This window comes from Vicia villosa, linkage group LG1, assembly GCF_029867415.1.
Source record: "Vicia villosa cultivar HV-30 ecotype Madison, WI linkage group LG1, Vvil1.0, whole genome shotgun sequence".
NCBI classification, from domain to species: domain Eukaryota; kingdom Viridiplantae; phylum Streptophyta; class Magnoliopsida; order Fabales; family Fabaceae; genus Vicia; species Vicia villosa.
The window spans coordinates 5928984-5946701 of record NC_081180.1 but is presented as its reverse complement, the minus strand read 5'-3'; the positions used below and the strand labels follow the sequence as shown (position 1 = coordinate 5946701).

Genomic DNA, 17718 nt, shown 5'->3' with positions numbered 1-17718 from the left:
TGTAAATCTATTTTACACTGTCATCCAATAGGGAGTCATGAATGTGCCGTGTCATTAAAGTTTTTTTAAATAAAAGAATGTTTTAATTGGATGCATGGTGGTGATTGGCTGACAGTGTAAAAATATTTTACACTGTCAGTGCATGACCCTTTTTCTCAATAACTATTATTAATATTATTTTTGTTACGATTAGTATTATTTTAATTATTATTATATTATTAATATTAATAATAATTATTAATATTATTTTTGTTATGATTATTATTATTTTAATTATTATTATTATTGTTGTTATTATGATTATTATTATTTTAATTATTTATATTTTGTATTTTTGTTATGATTAGTATTATTTTAATTATTATTATTATATTATTAATATTAATAATAATTATTAATATTATTTTTGTTATAATTATTATTATTTTAATTATTATTATTATTATTATTATTATTATTATTTTTATGATTATTATTATAATTATTTATATTTTGTCAATTTAAAAACTAATAGATTTAAGATTGTGGCGATAAATATATATTACTTATTATTTATTTACATTATTATTAATATTATTTTTGTTATTAATATTATGATTATTATTATTAATAATGGTATTATTATTATTGTTATTATATTTATTCTTAATGTAGGGTTAAATTAGTAAAGTTAAAATAAGGGTGTGAGGTCAAATTAGTAAATTTAGAATTAGGGTTTGGGTTTAGAGTTGCTATCAGGTTGACATGTGGCTAGGGTTGCCATCATGACAACCTTGCATTTATATATAAGATTAATTAATTTTTATTTTTATTAATTTATAAAAAGATATTTGGCGGGAAGTTTTGGTGGAAAGAAGTTATAGGATTATAATGTAGTATTAAAACAATTAATTAATTATTATTAATTTTTTATTTTTATTAATTTATGAAAAACATTTGGAAGGAAGTTTTGTTGGGAAGAAGTTATAGGATTATAATTTAGTATGATTAGATAAATTCTTTAAAGTAAAATTGAGAGAGATTGAGTAAGATCTTTTTACTTTTGATATATTGTGTTTCTTACATTTGGAGAAACTTGAGCTTCATTTTATGTATGTTAGGTTCATCAAGTTAATTGCACAATTTAACTTGAAGTTAGTTACACATCATAATTACCCTTATGAACACACTAACTATATAACCATCTTTCTAACGATGATAAATCTATCTTTGTTAATCTATTCTCTAATACTCTCTCAAGCTCATGGTGGTTTGAAATAAGTAATTTTGAGTTTGTCCCTAAAGTTAATAAACATATCAGCAATTTGTGCATGAACTAGTACATGTTGAATTTGCAGTTTGTTTGTTGCAACCCTTTCCCAGACAAAATGAATATAGAGTTCAATGAGACAATATCAGTGCACTATGGTTGTCACAAAGTAACATAGGTACCATGTAACTAGGGGTGGAAATAGGCTGGCACTAGTGCAAAATGAATAATATAATTTTAAAATTTACACCCAATATACTAAAAACGGGTGTAAATAAGAAATACGGTGGCACTTTTGTAAATAAAGTGTAAATTTATGATTGATCATGTGAAAATATACACCCGATTTTTTAAAAACGGGTGTAAATTAAAAATATTATTATATTTAAATTTCAATTACTCCCGTTAAATTAAAAATCGGGTGTAAATTTAAATTGACTTAAAAAAATATTTATTTTTATAACTCAAAATATTATTCTTAATAACTAGTTAAGTGAATATTGTGAATATTATGAATAATTCCAATACAAGATTGATTTGAGAACGTTTAGTTTGGCGCTTTCTACGCCCAAAGCAATGCCACTCTTGATCTTTGAATCATTCTTCACTCTCTCTCTAAAACCTAACTGTTCAAAATCCACTCACTCATTCCAACAATGAAAATCGAATGTGTGTAAACGCGGTTTCTGTTAGATCCAGATTCATGGGGATTTGCTTCAGCATTGTAGAAAAACACGTTTCCCATTCCGATTCTAAACCTAAACCCTAGCTTCGCCGTCGCCGTCGCCGTCGCCATCTCTCCTCCCATCTCCGGCCATCGGACCTCCATTAAAGAAACAAACTCTGTTTTCATGATCTCGTCAATCGGTCTTTCATCTGAATCATAGGGTGAGTGCCTTACTTTCATAAAATTCTGAAAATTGAAAAGAATCAATTTTGTTGAAACCATTACTTGTTCATCGATTGTTATTATTAAATTTGATTTTTCTATGTTTTGGTATGGGGACAGATTGGAGTTAAAATTGGCATCAATTCAGTTTATACATTAGCAGTTTGGTTAAGCTACTCATCTTGTAACAGTTCGGTGTTAGTGTTATCGAACCGGTGAACTGGTTCAAAGAACCACTTTGGTTAGGTTAGGGATGAAATGAACCAGAACTGGATTGGATTTGTTGAACTGTAAACCAATGTGGTAGTAGTGAGTTAAATCGATATAGGATAATATTTGATATAATTGTTGTATATGCAGAACATCAGCCTCTAGAACAAGATAAAATTTTCCCCTGAACCATTGTTCTCGGCATCATTGTTTTCCTAATAAATCAGCTTAAGATGACTTCTCCAGACACTCTTGTATTCATGGAACTTGCAATACAGCAGGTAACATTCTTAAGACCACTTTGTATTCGCCAATCATTTCCGCATGATGCATCTAGTTGGGTTGTGTTTTCATGAGTAATAAACTCAATTGATACGTTTCATAACTTAACAATATAATGTAGTGGATTATGGGGTTTCTTTAACTACTGATTTTCTTAACTATTAAATTTAAAATAATGGAAGGTGCTTATTGTGAGTGGAGAAATTGCATGGCATATTTTTGCTAAGTATTGGTTTTGCTTTCCATTTATGAACCATGTAGTCTAGGTTCTATTGTGTGTTTTCATGCCTTTTATTTGATAGAATTGAATTTCATTTATTTCATGACCATGTTACAGGAAAAGTTAGCTATGGATGCCCTTGAAGTACCTGTTGGGTAAGCTGCCTTTGCAATTTCAAAATGCTTGAATGCCACTAGAAGTATAACTTGTCATTGATTGATGTTGTTAAGATTAGAAAGTGTTAGGATAGTGTAATGACCACTAATCAACGTTGATCCCTGATGCTAGATGTTTGCATCTGGTCATGGAAATGCATTCTATATGGTAACTCAGTTTGCAATTAGATAGTTGATATCAGAAATTATTTTATCACTTAGGGATGTAGTAGTACTTTTCGTGGAAAGCGTGACACTTGTTAAACGTGTTATGTTTCATATTTGTTCTGTTTGTAAATTGAGTATTTCATTTTCCTTCATTGATACCTGTTATGTTTCATATTTGTTTTGATTGTAAATTGTGTATTTCATTTTCCTTTTGACACTGGTATTGGATGCTAATTAATTGATTAATGAGATTAGTTTAATTACACGTCTGTAGTCTAGGTTCTAGTGTGTGTTCTCATGCCTTTTATTTTATAGAATTGAATTCCATTTATTTCATGTGACAGGCAAAGTTAGCTATGGATGCCCTTGAAGTACCTGTCGGGTAAGCTACCTTTGCAATTTCAAAATGCTTGAATGCCACCGGAATTAGAACTTGTAATTGATTGCTGTTGTTAATATTAGAAAGTGTTAGATAGTGTAATGGCCAGTATAAACATTGATGCTTGATGCTAGATGTTTGCATCAAGTCATGTAAATGCATTCTATATAGCTTTAATATCTGTTGACAGCTGTGTAATTGTTGAGGATGGCATGGTTATAGCCTCAGGAAGGAATCGAACTACCGAGACACGAAATGTAATCTGATCAGGGTCACTTTTCTGTTTTTATATATGGTCATCTTCATATTTGGAAGCACCTCCTTTAATAATCAATATGCTTTCTAGAACCATGAATTACTTTTGAATTTTATACATTTCTACCTTGGAAGCTAGCTCTTATAAAATTTGGATTTTGGAAGTTTAGTGTTTTAAGATATAGAGACATTAATATTACTGAATAGTTTATTGTTATTATTACTAAATCAATATATTACAGGCTACAAGACATGCCGAAATGGAAGCTATAGACCTGCTTCTAGAACAGTGGCAGAAAAACAGACTTTCGATGACTGAAGTTGCTAAAAATTTCTCAAACTGCAGTCTTTATGTTACTTGTGAACCGTGCAGAATGTGTGCATCTGCTTTATCAAATTTATAATTTATACATTATATTTGTTCTTCTTGTGCATGAAGCTAGTGAGTAGTATATATGCAGAGGCTTACATGTATTCATTAGTCATGCAAAAATGATATACCATTCTGACAAGTATCAAACCCACCTCAACCAAAGATATGTTTCAAAAGAATTATCTTTCAATAAAATAATTTTTAATTAAAGAAAAATTCTTTTTGAATTCTATTCTTTTAATTGTTTTGCATTCACTTTAAATCATTCTATTTAACTTTCTCTTTTTCTATTCTAGTAAAGGAAGGGGGTGATGGAGGGATTAAGTGGATGTGCAGAAATGAAGAGGATGAAGATGAAAGTGATGGTAGCAATAGACGATAGTGATGGAAGCTTGTATGCTCTTAAATGGGCACTTGAAAATCTCTTCAATGTTATGACTATTATGGAAGATAATGCAACGAGTTCTGAAAATGAGGGAATGGTTTTTCTTGCTCATGTGGAACCTAATTTTCAAAACTACGTGCATGCTATTGGACCAGGAGGTGCCGGTTCGTATCCTCCTTTACTAATATTTTATTATTAAGAGTATACAAAAAAGATAAATTTCATGTTTGATTGTCTCTATTTAATGCAATTTTTTGTTCATTTTTCAACAGCTTTTTATCCAGCATCTGCAGTTGTGGATTCAGTGAAGAAAGCCCAACAAGAAAAATCTGTAACTATTCTTTCGAGAGCTTTGCAAATGTGCAAGGATAAGCTGGTAAATTTATATTCCTTTACTCGTATAAATAACTCAGGGTGGCAAATCAGGTCTGGTCCAGTCTGCGTGCTTGTTTGGCCGAACAGATCAAAATTTAGACTCGTAACCTTAACTACTAAATAATGGAATTGTAGGTAAAAGCAGAAAGTGTAATTCTAAATGGAGACGCAAGGGAAATGATTTGTCAAGCTGCAGAACAAATGCAAGTTGATCTCTTAATTATGGGTAGTCGTGGACTTGGCACACTCAAAAGGTTACACTGTTTTTGTACTACAATTTTTTTAGTATTTTCTGTCTATTTTTAGTAATAAATTGTTGATGTTGAAATTGAAGTAATTAATTTTGGTTTCAGAGCATTTCTTGGAAGTGTAAGCGACTATTGTGCACATCATGCAAAAGCACCTATTCTCATTGTGAAACCACAAGAGGAGCAACATAAAAACCACTCTTAGTTTTATGTTTAAGAATGTCTTTTAATGGATAACAGGATTTGTATCTTTTAATATCCTTTTCTTGAATAAGACTAGGTTGGTCATTTTTCAGCATTTTCTTGTTGTCATTCTTGTAAGTATCTTTGTGTTTTGACTTTTGGCAGGTCCAAGCATTTAAGAAAGTTCAAAGTAAGACTCAAAACTAACAAATCCCACTTTGTTTCATTTTGTTCTCTGCAGCAAACACTACCATAGTATTCTGTACCTTGTGAGCATTGATGGATTGCCTTGTTTCTTTCCAAGCTGATCAAACATCCACTTAGCCACATATTATTTTTAGGATACTTAGGTGATTTTCGTAATCTATACGTGTAAACGGTAATCATTAAATAAACAAACTATATCAAAGATAAGATAAAATTAGTTAGATTGGTATAAAAATAACTACTGTTTTGATGCTTTCTTGTTTCTACTGTTTTGATGACTTCATGCTTCTTTTTTGTTTATGTTCTGTTTACTAAAATTATCAATTTCCCCAAAATTGTACAATAGTGAAAGGGAGGGACGAAGGAGACATCTTTTCTGCGATGCCAGGCAGTGTCTCAGTAAAGTTAGAAATTCTTTAACATCTAACTTTTCTTTTTATTTTTTATCACCATATCCTTCATCTTCCAATCTTCTACTCGGCCGCCGTCGTTCTACCGTCGGAGACGCCACCTTCGCTCTTCCCGGCGGCCACCTCGAAAGAATGTGCGGCGAGAGAAGTGAAAGAGGAAACAGGGTTAGAATTAGGTCAAAATGTAATAGAGTATTTGACGGTTACGAATAATGTGTTTTTGGAGCAGCCGAAGAAATGTCATTACGTTACTGTTTTCATGAGAGTAGTGTTGGATGTAGAAGAGGAGCATGTGGTGAAGAATATGGAACCTGATAAGTGTTATGGATGGGATTGGTATGAATTGGAGAATTTGCCTAATCCGTTGTTTTGGCCGTTGGAAAAGATGCTCAAAGGAGGGTTTGATCCTTTTGCTATTTGATTTTATGTGTGTTAGGAATTTATGTAGCATATAATTGGTGCTTAGAATAAAAGTGATTAAGTGTGACAATATGCTCTAGTGTTTAGTATGATATGCGACGAGCACCAAATATACCTTTAATTTGAAATGTTAGGGCTATGTGATTTAGAAGAGAGATGAAGTCATTTTGTAGGATGTAGTCGAGTCTTGATGGACCGGTTTGTGGCTATGCTTTGATGTGTTTGTAATCTATTGAGTTTATTTGACTATTGAATATATAGCAACGATTAGTCGGTTATATTTTTGTTGTAGTAGCTTGTTATTTTGATGAAATGAGAATCAGTATGTATCTAGTATTAAAAACATCCTCAAGTTAACTATCAATGGACTAAATTGACTGAAGAAAGATACATATGAGAATCAAATTAACTATCAAAAGTCATATTTGAGGACCAAATCATTTTTTACTCGAATACTAAATGGTAATTGTTTAGCACTGGTATCAACTGTCTAGTTCTTAAGACTTGAGACTTCTCATGTTATGGCTTTGTCTCAGAGTTTGTTACAACCTTTAAGATATTAAACTCTTGCAGATATGTGTTGGAACTCAACATATTAGAAATCTGGGTTGTGCTTGTTTGAAAGGAATTTCATTTTGATTTTTCAGCTAGTTTTTTAGAATGTAGATATTTTGCCGTTATTATTCTAAATTGTTACTGTGTGTGTCAGCTGAGTATATAGTGGCATGTGATACTTTTTACTGTGGCATTTTTTTGCAGGAAAGGCAGTGCGATCAATCCATTCTGTTAAGCAACCAATGTCAAGTAATACAGTTTTAAGTTTGCATGAATTTGAAGCAATTACTTATCATGATCACTCAACAGAAATTTGGTTATCAAATATGTGTGTTTTCAGTGTTAAGTAAAGATATTTAGGGGATTAAATTTTGCACCTGATCTGTGATGGTTATGGCAGAATGTGTCTCATGATGCAGGTAGTTAATTAGCTAGCTTTCACAATCACAAGCAAGCCTCGGAAAAGTCTGGAAAAGTCTCCAACCTGTGAAGATCATGTTTCTTTTTCACTTCAAGGTAAGTCATGTTTTTTACTCATTTTACTCCCTCATGTTTCATATTGCATAATTCATAGGATCACTGAGCTTATTTTATTCCCTCATGTTATATACTCATCAACAGAATGTACCTCCCTTTCGATTACCTTAACATCCTAATAGTAGTATTGTACTCATTATATTAGCTTACATATAATATAAATGAAAAGTGTTGAATTTCTTTTATATATGTAATTGATTGATGTCACAACAATACAAGAATAGATGAAACAACGCTAAGTTGGTTGTGAGTTATCTTAAGGTGGGGTATTTTTTTTCTATTAAAAGTTGAATATGGATAGTATGTGATGTCAAGAGATTCTTTCTTTATTCTTGTTTTTCAAATATAGTGGAACCTTGATTGGCATGCTTTAAATATGTGTTTCAAGAATGGTTAAGTAATCAGTATGAGTCAAGAGTCAGCATCAACTCTGCATAGAAAGTTGCCACTTGCTTGTCTGCATTTTTCTAAGTGACACAATCAATTCCTGAATTTGTAAGTAAAGTAACATACTGGTATAGATATGTTTGACTTTTTGGGAGTAAATTTTATTGAAAGTCAAGAGAAGTGGAAATTTTACATTCTATATTTGAAGGGAGCAGTGCATTAAGCAATACTTTGTTGAGGTTGAGAGGGAGGAATGAAAGTTTGATACTCTCTGTGATCTTTATGATAGGCTTGTGGCCTTGATGTACAGAATTTTGCTTTTGTTAGTGAATCAATAGTGATCAATGAAAAGTAATGTCATGTGAATTTTGCTTTTGTTAATAGTAAAATGTAACTATCAGAATGGAATAGAACGCGAAGTGAAATTTATTCTATTATTTGAATATTTTACGAAGGAAGTGTTGTTAATTTATTTTATTCTATTGGATACATACATTCTAATTTCAATATTACAATACTCAGATTGAAGATCTTCTAATGAATTTTGGTGATCTTATATGAAAGGGCGTGCACTATGCTGGTTGGAGTGTGTTTGTCAAATTTACTATCTTGGTATGTCTTCACTTGGTATGTCTTCATTACTAGTTTATGGATCATATAAATTCTATTTGTGATACTTATATTATCCATGTGATATATCAGGGTATGATTTCACTCTGGGATGTTGACTCTGGTCTGGTACAACTTCGCAAGTGCTTTTCCATGAAAGATGTGTATGGCATGAAATAAATAAATGATTTTTTTTGGTGGATATGCAATATAAAAGTCTCTTAGAACCTGAATGTTTATCATCATTGACACTTTTGACGCTTTCCGAACTGCCCAACAAGTGGTATCAGATCATGGTTAGACTCGTCAAAACCGCGGTATGGTTACCATCGATAAATGTGGCTCTTTCTTGTAATAACACTTTCTTGTGTCTTGCTTTTTGCATACAGAAAACAATTGCTTCTCTAGGGCGTGGTATTTTGGATGAATTCAATGCTACACGCGGAAAGCGGTTGGATTCAATTGGACTAGAGAACACCGAAGCTAACCGTCAAGCATGGCGTAAAATTATATATGAAGAAAGTGTTATGACTTTGTTAAAATATAATTTTTATGTGTATGATTTTATAATACTTGAAATATTATGATTGTACATGATTTTGTATACTTTTTGGTTAATATTAAAAATATTTTGACTTAGTTAAAATATGATTTTTATGTGTATGATTTTATAGTATTTGCAATATTATAATTGAAAATGAAATATAACTAAACGGTGTATATGAAGTAGGGTGTAAATAGGTATAATTGTTCATTCATAAATGGCGTATTTACACCCGATTTTTATTAAAATAGGGTGTAATTAAAAACATATCTACACCCGATTTTTATTAAAATAGGGTGTAATTAAAAACATAATTAAGCCCAATTACACCCGATTTTTATTAAAATAGAGTGTAATTAAAACGTAATTAAATCCAATTACACCCGATTTTTATTAAAACAGGGTATAATTAAAACGTAATTAAGCCAATTTACACCCGATTTTTATTAAAACAGGGTGTAATTAAAACGTAATTACGCCCAATTACACCCGATTTTTATTAAAACAGGGTGTAATTAAAAACGTAATTACGCCCAATTACACCCGATTTTTATTAAAACATGGTGTAATTAAAAACGTAACTATGCCCAATTACACCCGATTTTTGTTAAAAATAACAGGTGTAAATTCGTTAGACATTTCTCACCCTGTGGATATACACCCGATTTTTATTAAAAATAATGGGTGTAAATTTAATAAAAAACGGGTGTAAATTAACATTTTTGTACTAGTGTGGGCCGAGCTAGGCTTTGCCAAGCCTAAGCCTGGCCTGTCAAAAAAACAGAAGCCTAAGCCTGGCCTGCGGCCTGTTGTAGGCTTATTTTTAAGGCCTGAGCCTGGCCTTTTCGAAGGCCTGGTTAGCCTGTTAGCCTATATAAAAGCCTATTTATTTTAGACATATGTATATATGCAATTAAAATAATGTTTAAATAGACTAACTAACTAAAATACCAAGAGACTAAAAATTTATTTGCATTGACTTATTTTAACTTATCTGTTAGCATAAATTTTAGAAGACTATTTGTTTAAGAGAACTTATGAAAACAATGTTCATCAGATGTTTTCATCTTATTTTCACAAGTTCTTCAAGATAACCAAATTTTATTTATGTATTTTATTCAAAGTATAAAACATAACATAATGATAATAAAAAAAGTATTCATATTTATTTAATAGGCCGGCCTGATAGGCTTAAAAGGCTTCTTTTAGGGCCTGAGGCCTAGCCTTTTTAACTAAATAGGCTTCTAAAAAAGCCTAGGCCTTTTCTATTTAAAAATAATGTGTGGCCTGGCCTGAGCCTATATAGGCTAGCCTGTAGGCCCCTGTTATTAGCCTGGCCTATTTCCACCCCTACATGTAACAAACGTGAACTTCAGAGAAGAGTGATTCCAGCCTTAGCAACTCTGAAGTCATGTGTGCCAAAGTCATATACCTTGCTTATGTGCTCAACCTTGCAACAAGTGACTATTTCATCGAGCTCTATGCTACTAGATTAGATTCAAAATAAACACAAGTCCCTAAGGTTGGACGTCTATCATTGGAGTCACTTGTCCAATTCAAGACACTATATGCTCTTAGTGAGAACTAGTGTTGGGGATTGGCTGGTGCTAGTATCAAACCATGAGTCATCGTGCCACTTAGATGTCTAAGTATTTATTTGACCATACTTTAGTATGATTCTAGTTGATTTGACATGTATTGGCATGCTTTGTTAACACAAAATGTTATGTTTTATGGTATAAGGGTAGCATATTGCAAAGCTCCCACTGTGGACCTATAAAGAGAAGGATCTGCTAGTTTGTAATCTCCACGTTTTCTTAGCTTGCAAGGCTAAACACAGGTGAGCTCACTCCATTTGCTTCAGCCATGCTGACTTTAGTTAGAAGATCATTAATGTATTTAGTTTGAGTCAACAACATGGAACCATTGGTCTGATAATATACTTCAATGCCTAAAAAGTATTGAGAAATGCCAAGTTTTTTTTAGTGCAAACTTATCATGAAGTTTGTTGATGAGAGCATAAATTAGTATGGAGGATGACCATATGAGAAGTATGCCATCAACATACACTAATTCATATAGTCTAACATTCAGATGGTTGTAAATAAAAGAGAGAGTGATCGCATTTGGTTGAAATGAAACCAAATTGAATTAAGGTTTGGTAAAGCTTTTTATACCAGCCACTTGGAGCCTATATTTTTTCTCAAACATATGAGTTGTACTTGTACTTGTTGACACTTCCATATGAGTTTTCTTTGATCTTAAACACCCAATTGCAGCATATGGTCTTCTTATGTTGTGGTATTAGAGCTTGATTGACAGTTTTTATGCAATGTATTTACAGAACCGGCAAAAGCAAGGGTTGTTAATGTTGTTTGAGATGTTTGAACTCCATGTTGAATTCTTTAGATCCGCCATTGAAGTTTCACTGAAACTAGATGCAGAACACGATTTGTAGAATGTGTAGCTTCTTTGAAGCTTGAAATCTTCAACAAAGACGATGAAGATGATGATGATACTTAATGTGCAACTTCTTTAAAGCTTAAATCTTCAATCGAACATGAAGAAGATGATGATACAGCAAAAATTGCTCCCTCTTAAATATATGATACCATATTAGAACGATTACTCATGCAAATGAGAGAGAGATCTTCTTACTTTTAATATATTGTGCTCATTACATATGTATAAAAACTTGAGCTTTACTTTTATACATACTAGGTTCATCAAATTAGCTACACAATCTATAGTTACACAATCTAACTTCCATAACCAACACACTCACTATTTAACCACCCTTTCAATATATAATAAAGCTATCTTCTTAATCTATTCTCCAATATTATAAAATTGTTCAAAGATTTTAAAATTTTAATTTAAAATAAATATAATTTTAAAATGCTCAATCAATACATGCAACTTTTTTTATATTTAAGGAGAGAATATTTAATAGACTTAATTTAAAAAAAATAATAATATAGAAATATATCTGTGAATACTGAATACGATAGAGAGGAGAGAGCCACTGATGGTACTGTATTTTGTTGTTTTGCGACAGACTAGTGACATATTGCCACGAGCTGTTCCGTTCCGTGACTGTCACAAATTTAAAAACTTACGTAGTAATTAGTTTCCAACAGACAGCAATGTACCCCACAAACAGGCTCCACAACCGTAAATGTCATGTTCCACTCCACACTCCTCCTACAATAATAAACATTGTTGTATGTTGTATTATTCTATCCATTCTACTAGTATTATATATCAATCAATCACACATGATCAAATGCTCTTTGTCTTCTTCTTCTTCTATTGCCAACAACGCCACACCATTCATTCATTATTTCATTCATGCTTCCAAGGATTTGTTGCCGCTGCCTCTTTCTCCTGCGGTTTCGCTTTCCTTTCCTTGTGAATATTTTTCTTTTTTTTCAATTATCAATTAACAATTCATTATTTTGTTATTTTTAATTAATATTATTTTTATTAAGAATTATTTTATCAACCGATCAAAGTTCCAACAACCAACAAAACCTTACTAAAAAATATTTATAATACTTTTATAATATTTAATAGAACAACAATTTTAAAATTAATGTTAACAGTTATATTTAATATTAAGTCATCAAATATCATTTATCATTTAGATAAATAATACCATTTATTTTCTGTTTGGTAAGAGAATTTTTTAGCTTATAGCTTATGTCTTATAGCTTATAAGCTCATATGACAATAAAAGACCTGTTTGGTAACTGTTTTTTTTATCATGAGCTTATAGCTTATTTTACTGACTTATAGTTTATTTTTTAGACGCTATTTTAAATAGCGTTTTACCTTATACTCCCTCTGTCCCAAAATAAGTGTCACATTTACTTTTTAGGTTCATTGAATATTTAATGTATCTAGTCTGTATAGAGACCAGATACATTAAATATTCAATGAATCTAAAAAGTCAATGTGACACTTATTTTGGGACAGAGGGAGTAGCTTATAGCTTATCATTTTTTCTTCTATTTAGTTTATAGGTTATTTTAATTTAACAACTAATTAAACCGTTAATTTTACCAAACACTTCATTTAGCTTATCAACTATAAGGATGTGTTTGGTTGAGGGAAGAAGTTGTAAAGAGAGAAATAGGTGAGAAAGAGTGTGATAAGAAAGAAGTATGAGAGAAATAGAGTAGATTTGATATGTTGTTTGGTAGAAGAGAAAGAAGTGAGAAATAGAAGAGAAAGAGATGTGTTTAATTTATAAAATGACAAAAACACCCTTCATATAATTTTATGTTATTTAAATATTATTTTTTATTTTAATTGAATTAATATAATTCTAAATAATTATATAAAATAAACTATTTGAATATATATATATATATATATATATATATATATATATATATATATATATATATATATATATATATATATATATATATATATATGATATTGTTAAATAATAATTTTAATATAAATAAATTTAATATTTAAAGTTATGATACAAATCATTTAATTTAACTTATATTTTAATATTCATAAAATAGTACATTGCATTAGTTATTATTATAATAAAAAATTTGCAATTAAATAAATATAAACATGTGCTAGCTATATAAATGAAAAAAAACTAACGTGATGGCTGATCATGAAGAATTTTTATTTTTCTGTACTAATTGAAAGGATATAAATGGAAAATCCAATATATATTCTCCTTTCTTCACAGTTTGGAGAGAACTAGAGAAACGGTGGGACCCACAGGATTTTGTTCTCTCTGCACAAACTATGTGATACTCCAAACAAAAGAAGTGTTCCATCTCTTCCCTACTTCTCTCTCCCCTATTTCTCTCGCTTCAATTTCTCTTATTCCAAACGAACCCTAAGTCATCAGCCATCAACTATAAGCTATCAGCTATCAGTCATTAGCCATCAGTTATAAACTATAAGCTATCAGCTAACTTATCAGCCGACGTTGTTTTTACCAAACAGAGTCTGACTTAAAATAAACAAAGAAGCTATTGTATGACATTCGTTATTTTTATTTCTATGTATAACGTATACATATATTCCATTGATTTTAAATAAAGATGACATTCGTTATTGTTATTTTTATTTCTATGTATAACGTAGATGTATATTCCATTGATTTTAAATAAAGATGAAGGGACCATGACCATCGTGTAGGTTCGTCTTAAAAAGATATCTTATTGTAATTGATTTTATTTTATTTTACAATAGTTACTAACTATAGTTACTATAGTAAGTATGGATTAAGTAACTATAGTAACTATAATCCATTGTAAGATCGGATATCAAGATTTTTAAAAAAACTATAGTAACTATGGATTAAGTAACACTCTTTCCTCCTTCTCATCAACACCGTGCACATGTATCTGACCCACATTCTGGTTCTGATTACCTTCCAGATCAGTGACGCCGTCTGTGGGAATTCTTGTTATCCTCGTCTTTTTCTCTACTTCACACAAAGACCAAAGCAACATGTAACAATCACACCATGGCCAATCTTGACGTTGATCACGATGTTCATAACTCTGCTATCTCTTCCGAGCGCAAGTCCAACCTCGACTTCACCAACCCTTTCCTAGAGGACGCAGTCCCTTGGAAAAAGGATGGAGCCACCGCCTCTCCATCCTCCAAAGATATCCGCGATCTTGGCAACCAGAAAGCCAGTCCAGTAGGTTCAATAAACCCTAAGAAAATGTGCCAGAGTCTGCCAAGATCCCTTTACCAGCCAATGTCGACCCTGTCCTCGCAATTCTGGTTGAGGCCCTAAATAAGACTAATTCTCTGATCCTACAGCAAAACGAAAGGATCGGGGCGTTAGAGGAGACGCGTTATCAAAGATCTCCCTTACGGAGACACCAAAGACGTTCTCCAAGCTTATCTCCTCGCCTCAAAGAACGCCGTTCCAAAATCCTAGCGACCAAGAAGCACGATCAGAACTCTCCTCGTCAGAATCAAATATCCCCAGCACCCAAGAAAAGTAGGGAAAACCCCGGGCAGAGACCAGGCGAACGCCTCCTAAAGATCTAGCAAGAAGCCCGTCTCCTCGACGAGATCACAGATATCGGGGATCCCCCGCTCGTTCATACAGTTCCAGCGATGACAACGAACCACAAGGCCCGTTGTCCCTCAACATTCTAGCTACCTGACTTCCTAAGAGCCTGGAGAAACCTCCCCCTCTAGGCACATATGATGGTATGACCGACCCGAACGAGCATATTGAAAACATCAACGCGTTGCTCGACTACCGAGGCATCAATGGTGCTATCAAATGCAGGCTCTTCTGCACCACACTGAGAAAGGGAGCCATGACATGGTATAGAAGTCTCCCCGACGGGTCCATTATTTCTTTGAGGCAATTGAGGAAGACCTTCTCTATACATTTCCCAACTTTCCGACGTCACCCCAAGTCAGAAGCGTCACTAGAAGCAATCATGCAGGGGAAAGATGAATCCCTCCGGGCATTCATTGAAAGATTTAACAAAGAAGTCGTTCAGGTCTCCACGACGGACGACATGAAGAAGTACCTTCTCGAACGCGGCACACTCCCGCGCTGCGACTTTGCCAAGGCGGTAGGCATCGAGACTCCTGCTTCTCTAGACGTCATCCTCCTCAAAGCACATGCATATATCCAATACGAGGAGAAGGAGGCGGTCAATACTGCTCGCGATTCAAGGCATCAAGAGAGGGCTAAATCAGCAAGATCCGAAGACCCCTCGACATCTCGTCGAGGAGACAAGAAGAAAGAGGACAAAACCTGTGATCCTCGGGACTACAATGGGCCCTCCGATCGGTTCCACGACTATATCCCCTCGTCGCCTCCCAAAAGAATATTCTTTCTGAATGTGCCAACGCCGAGTTCAAATAGGCTAGAGTTCATTTTCTTTGACAAACACCCGCCAAGCCCAACGCTGACAAGTTTAAGTATTGTCGATTCCACAAGAGCCACAAGCATAATACAGAGACCTGCATCCACCTGAAGGATGCCATAAAAATTCTGATCAAGGACGACCACCTAAAATAATATACTAAGAAGAGGGACGATGCTCCTTCGGAAGCACATGAGGCTAAGAATGTCGAGGAGAAACTCCCATCCGAAGGCGGATCCATGCCCGTGGCCCTGAGTATCACCCGTCTCGAGAACTTGTACGTCCCCGACGAGGCTGCATTCCCCACCTACCTGGCGACGCACAGCCCGTGGGAGAACTTCCTCTCCGCTATGGTCATCTCAGACGACGGGGAAGCAAGATGACGGTGGGGTCCGTGAAGAAGAAGTTCTAGGAACTGATCACTGTAACGTCAGCCAAAAATTCTACCCTTAACACTATCCGAGGAAATTCTGCTCCACTAGCCTTCTACAAGGAAGAACTCCCAGGCAGGTCCCCGAACGCAAGCATCCCCTTACTCGTACGGGCCCAAATGGCTAAGTTCGACGTCAGACAAATCCTAGTTGAACAAGGAAGCTCGGTCGACATCATGTATTCCCAACTCTTCTCGACACTACAGCTCGACGAGACCCACCTGACGCCCTACGTAGGCTCCGAACTACAGGGATTTAACGATGCCGTGACCAAGCCCTAGGGCTACGTAGAGCTCATTCATCACCTTCAGATCAACTGAAATGGCCAGGTCTATCAAGGTTCAATTCTTGGTGATAGACTGCCCGTCTCTATACTAGTGCATCCTCGAAAGGCTCACTCTTATCGAGCTGATAGTCGTGCCATATACGGTGCATCTGAAGATGAAGTACTACACCTCGAAGGGTCTCGTCGCCACCCTACACGGGGATATCGAGGTCGCAAGGAGGTGCTTCGGAGCAGCGTCAAAAGTAATAAACTTCATCAGCCCGCCAAGCAAAGGAAATCCAGTTCTCCCCAACAACTTAGAGGGGCCAAAACCAGTGCCACGCGTTGACTATATCGACCTCGACAATCGGTTCCATAAAGATAACCCGAGGGAGCATAAAGAAGATAAAGCTCCGTCGACCGCAACAAGCAGCGACCAAGACCACATTGATCCCCTGCGTCCTATTCCCGACGGGGACTTCGAGATCATCCTCGGGGACAATCCTAGCAGGGGAGTGAAGATCGGAGCAGAAATCCCCGAACTAGCAAGGAAGCAGCTGAAAGCTTGCCTCAGAGAGAATGCGACATCTTCGCATGGTGCGCCACAGACATGCCCGGACTGGATCCTGAAATTGCTTGCCATCGCCTGACTGTAGACCCGACCATCAAGGTTGTAGTTCAGCGTAGACGCTAGCAGTCCCCCGAAAAGATGGAGGCTGCTGAGCAGGCTATTAGGGACTTGTTAGATGCTAATTTCATATCAAAATCCAAGTACACCACTTGGCTATCCAACATTGTACTTGTCAAAAAAATCTAATGGAAAATGGTGCATGTGCATCGACTACACCGATCTTAACCGGGCTTGCCTGAAAGACGCTTATCCCCTGCCTAGCATAAATAAACTTGTTGACAATTCTGCAGGTTTCAAACTTCTATCCCTCATGGACGCATACTCTGGCTACAACCAGATCCCTATGGAAAAAAGGGACAAAAAAAAACACGACCTTCATGACCGAGTTGGGCAACTATTACTACAACATAATATCATTCGGTCTAAAGAATGTCAGAGCAACGTATCAAAGAATGATGAACAAG

At 34.3% G+C, this 17718-nt stretch overlaps 2 protein-coding genes and 1 pseudogene across 3 annotated transcripts; all 3 read left to right on the top strand.

The window, feature by feature from the left end:
• Positions 1–1899: 1899 nt before the first annotated feature.
• LOC131600207 (tRNA-specific adenosine deaminase TAD2-like) lies at positions 1900–4211 on the top strand. Its single transcript, XM_058872404.1, has 5 exons — positions 1900–2137; positions 2499–2629; positions 3518–3555; positions 3743–3809; positions 4050–4211. Exons 2-5 carry the CDS (start codon positions 2582–2584, stop codon positions 4209–4211), a joined length of 315 nt encoding a protein of 104 aa, XP_058728387.1. The 5' UTR covers positions 1900–2137; positions 2499–2581.
• A 265-nt stretch (positions 4212–4476) lies between these two features.
• LOC131600190 (uncharacterized) lies at positions 4477–5480 on the top strand. Of its 2 annotated transcripts, none has more exons than XM_058872396.1 (4): positions 4477–4723; positions 4838–4941; positions 5076–5194; positions 5294–5480. In XM_058872396.1, exons 1-4 carry the CDS (start codon positions 4492–4494, stop codon positions 5391–5393), a joined length of 555 nt encoding a protein of 184 aa, XP_058728379.1. In that variant the 5' UTR covers positions 4477–4491; the 3' UTR covers positions 5394–5480. The 2 variants fall into 2 exon arrangements, with proteins under 2 accessions (XP_058728379.1, XP_058728372.1); XM_058872389.1 differs by having other exon boundaries at positions 4477–4729.
• Positions 5481–5877: 397 nt separating this feature from the next.
• Positions 5878–6686, top strand: LOC131599352 (nudix hydrolase 1-like; annotated as a pseudogene).
• The last annotated feature ends 11032 nt before the right edge of the window (positions 6687–17718 follow it).